This window comes from Lygodium microphyllum, chromosome 29 (genome assembly GCF_053477565.2).
Source record: "Lygodium microphyllum isolate KBCC chromosome 29, Lygodium_microphyllum_v1.1.10, whole genome shotgun sequence".
NCBI lineage: Eukaryota > Viridiplantae > Streptophyta > Polypodiopsida > Schizaeales > Lygodiaceae > Lygodium > Lygodium microphyllum.
In genome coordinates, this window is record NC_141163.1 from 14133219 (window position 1) to 14137485 (window position 4267).

A 4267-nucleotide genomic window follows, 5' to 3' on the forward strand; every position below is an offset into this window, starting at 1 on the left:
GTTCCTTCTTCCTCACCCCCGCGCAGCTCCAGGACTCTCCTTCCTCCCGCCATGGCATCCCCCTCTCCACCGAGCGCTCCCTTCGCTCTTACGCCTGCGAGATCATCCAAGAGGCCGGCATCATTCTCCGCATGCCCCAGGCCGTCATGGTCACCGCTCAGATCCTCCTCCATCGCTTCTACTGCAAGCAGTCTTTCAAGGACTTCGATGCCCGGAGCATGGCTGCAGCCTGCTTCTGGCTCTCGATGAAGCTCGAAGAGGAAGTCACCTCCAACCGTGGTGAGAAGCGATCTCTTCTCCTGGACGTCGTCATGACGTTCGACCGCATTCGTGTGTGCAGGGAAGGTGATCCGCCTCTTCCTCCCGGTTCGGAGGCTTACACGAAGCGAAGAGATGAACTGCTGAAGCTGGAGATGCGCCTTCTGGTGGAGCTAGGGTTTGTCTGCCACATGGAGCACCCTCACAAGCTTCTTCTCGGCTACCTCAACCTTCTTCGCCTGAACGGGATGCAGGAGTTTTGTCAAGAGGCTTGGAACATGGTAAATGACAGCTTGCGTTCCACCATGTGTGTGACTTTCGAACATGGTAAATGACAGCTTGCGTTCCACCATGTGTGTGACTTTCCCCAGTAACGTGGTCGCTTGTGGTGTTATTTATGCTATTGCACGCAGGCGTCATGTTTCTCTGCCCGAGAACCCTCCCTGGTGGTATGTATTTGATGCTACCCTTGAGCAGATCCTGGAAGTTTGCTCCATTATGGCCGATCTGTACAGACAACCTAAAGCAGTTTATGTAGATGCAATGTCGCAGGACATCCCTACAGACGTAGCTCCTGCAGTAGATCCTCGCAAGTCACGCTTTGAGCCCCTGGCTGTTGAGACTGCTAGGGAAGAAATCCAATCTAGGAATAAGCCTTTGCAGGACAATCGTACAGATGTAGCAGCTGTGGCTCCTTGCAAGCCTCCAGTTCAACCCCTCCCTGTTAAAACTGCTAGGGAAAGTAGAATCCAATCTGGTAGTGGTAGTGGTATTGTTGACTCTGTGCAGCCGAGAAAATATGTGTCTTGTGTTTCTTTGAGCTGTACCTCACAGCTATCTACTTCTTCTATGGATGCTCCAGGAATTGCATCTACCAAGGCAGTACTTATAGGTGCTGTTACAGTTGCCACTCGTTCAACACATTGGAGTGAAGATTCGATGGAGAAAATCCCCCACAACCAAAGTGAAGACAGATACAGCTCTAGCACAAAGTGTGATTCCCTTAGGCACAGCAGTGGATCAAGGAAAAGGTACCACAGCAGTGGATCAAGGAAAAGGTACCGCGGATCTCCGGAGGCATTGGAGGTCTCTATTAAGCATAGAAGAGGGGACATTGATTCACACCGAAAATCGCGGTACATACCTTCATCAAGACATTATCATGACAGGAAGCACGAGTACAGGAGGCATGTTGAGTGTGTGTGAGGTTAATTCATTTTTTCTTCTCATAAGCTGAAAAAGAGATGAATCCTTGCAGCAAAAGATATGTAAGCAAGGTCATTCACTTTCTTATGTGCAACCAGATGGTGCGAAGCTGCAGAGCAAGGTTTATGTCTTCTCAGAATGGTGTAACAGGGATACTGATATCTTGTCAATCTCATGTTGCTAATGATCAGCCTAGCATAGTGAATATTATTGTTTTCTGATGGATCAAAGACATGCTTGTAACAGAAGGATGCAGTTCCTGCTGTGTTTGTTGATCGCCTCCAGACTGCTGAGCTGTGCAACCTCATCCAGAGTTTGGAATGTACCATACATCCATAAGCCTGTTGACAACAGATTATTCAAAGGCAGCACAGGTTTGTGCACACAAATTGAATAGGTTGGTTGTATCTTTTGAGAAACTCTGCTACATTCTTCAGGCACAAGGTGTGTCAATGACCGATATTAAATGAAGATGATTGTAACTTAGGTTGGTTGTATCTTTTGAGAAACTCTGCTACAATCTTCAGGCTCAAGGTGTGCCAGTGGCCAATATTAAATGAAGATAATTGTAACTTCAGTTATGCTTTTGCATGTCTTGGACATTGTGGATAAGTAATCCAATGTGCGCTCTGAGCATATAATTTTCTCCTTCTCAACTTCCCACACTTTTTCAATTGGTGTTTTATGCATTCTTTGTAAGTTTTGATAAGCAGAGTTTTTCTTTTGGTTTTTTTGTTTATAATCAGGCTTTGTCTTGTATGTTGAAGTTCCCACGCCAGGTAGACAGCGTACACATTGAATCTTTTGCAAAAGCCGAAAGTCTGGTTGTACAAGCCTGCCAAGGATCGACCCTGACATTTGGTACCCCTTGGGTTCTTGAGTTTTCACCATGCACCTTTGCTTCATTACTTTTTGCATGCCTGCTCTTGGAAGTTGTTTGAATTTGCCAAAAGGAACAGATAGTATCATCAAGCGAGACTCAGCTTCTGTGACTTGATCTTGCAGGTTGGGATTAAAAATCAGTTGCTAGCTTTCCGGTCACTGAATGGCTCTGGATTATCTCCTTTGGCTCTTCTTCCAAGCAAGAAATGTACTTTATGGGTTTGTCTGGAGTTTTAACACCTAGTTTACTTTTCACAAATTGCTCTTCCCTTGTATCACTTTTGAGATTCTGCTTGTGCACAATGGTAAGGCGTTTTTGTTGCCTCACCCATGAAAGCATGGGAGCTGAAGATTATGTGGCTTTCTGCATTTTATGGTTGATGTTCTCATATATCATCAGTGTATAAAGGATCTTGGCGGTGCTGTCAGCTCATGCTCACAGAAAACTTCTTACTGTTCTGAAGAAGTCTCCCTTCTGTTTTTCTGCTCTACTGTAATCTGATAAAAGTTGATTGTTTTGTGGCCTTTGGTAGGGGCCAAACAGATGGTCTGGACTCTGCTCCCTGTGTATATGTATTTGAGGTATTGGTTATGGTCTGTAATTTTTCAACTTGATTGTTTGCTGGTCTTTGGTAGGAGCCAAACCAACTGTCTTCTCACGAGTGTGTGCATTAAGGTTCAACTGTAAGAGTTTTTATGGTTGAATTCTTCAAAATAAAATAAAATAAAATAAAATTATATATATATATATATATATATATATATATATATATATATATATATATATATATAAAAATTATAGTGATAACCTGAACCAGAACCACCCAGGATAAAGAACTTTTATATGGGACTTGCTAGTTCAAGCTCAGAGCATTTACTTCCATTCACGTACAGGTTCTGATCGATATTGATGGTCTAGCAGTGGATAAAAGATGTTGCGTAGTGATGTGTATGCTCTTTTCTGCACTTGCTTGTGCTGTTGTTGTTACTTCCCTTGCATATGGCCTTGAAGGTGTCCAATCAGGGAGGCAGATGTGGATAGTCAGCATCAGGCGAGGTTGATCCATTTATTTTACTCTTTTTGCTGATAAAGAGATGATACTGTGCAGCAAAAGAGATGTGTAAGGCTGTTTATGTATGTGCAACCGGATGGTGTGGAGCTGCAGAGAAAGGTTTATGTCTTCTCAGAATGGTGTAACAGGGATCAGCTTATCAATCTTATATTGCTTGTGATAAGCTTTGCTCGGTGAATGTTATTTCTTTTTGATGGATCAAAGTCATACTTGAAAACAGAATGGTACAGTTCCTGCTTTATCTGTCGATCACCTCAAGCCCTGCCAAGCCACACAACCTCATCCGGAGTTTGGAATGTACCATACTTCCACAAGCTGTGTCGACTCGCATTATTCATAGGCAGCACAGGTTTGTGCACACAAATTGAACAGGTCAGTTGTAGCTTTTGAGAAATTTCACGACAATCTTCAGGCACAAGGTGCCTCAGTGAGCAACATCAAAAGAAGATGATTTTTACTTCAGTCATACTCATGTATTGGACAGGGTGGATAAGTGATCCAATATGCATTCCGGAGTCCAGAGTATTATTTTTCCCATTTGTTCCTCTCAATTTTGTGCACTATTGCAGTTGCTATTTTATGCATTGATTGTAAGCTTTAAGTAGAGTTTTTGTTTTGAAGTTTTTATTTATGATCAGGCTTTGTCTTGTATGTTGAGGTCCTAACATCAGGTAGAAGTATATGCCTCAAATATTTTGCAAAATCCTTGAGCCTGGCTGTACAATTGCGGCAAGAATGGACCTTTGCATTTGGCAGCCCTTGAGTTATTGAGTTTTCACTGTGCACCTTTGCTTCATTATTTTTAGCAAGTCTGCTCTTGGAAGTTGTTTGAATTTGCTGAAGGAATA

At 43.2% G+C, this 4267-nt stretch overlaps 1 protein-coding gene across 1 annotated transcript; it reads left to right on the plus strand.

Annotated features, from left to right (window-relative positions):
- The first annotated feature begins 406 nt into the window (after positions 1–406).
- On the plus strand, positions 407–3970 carry LOC148010398 (uncharacterized). Its single transcript, XM_087672252.1, has 5 exons — positions 407–539; positions 1121–1394; positions 1517–1585; positions 1711–1838; positions 2232–3970. Exons 2-5 carry the CDS (start codon positions 1198–1200, stop codon positions 2261–2263), a joined length of 426 nt encoding a protein of 141 aa, XP_087528378.1. The 5' UTR covers positions 407–539; positions 1121–1197; the 3' UTR covers positions 2264–3970.
- The last annotated feature ends 297 nt before the right edge of the window (positions 3971–4267 follow it).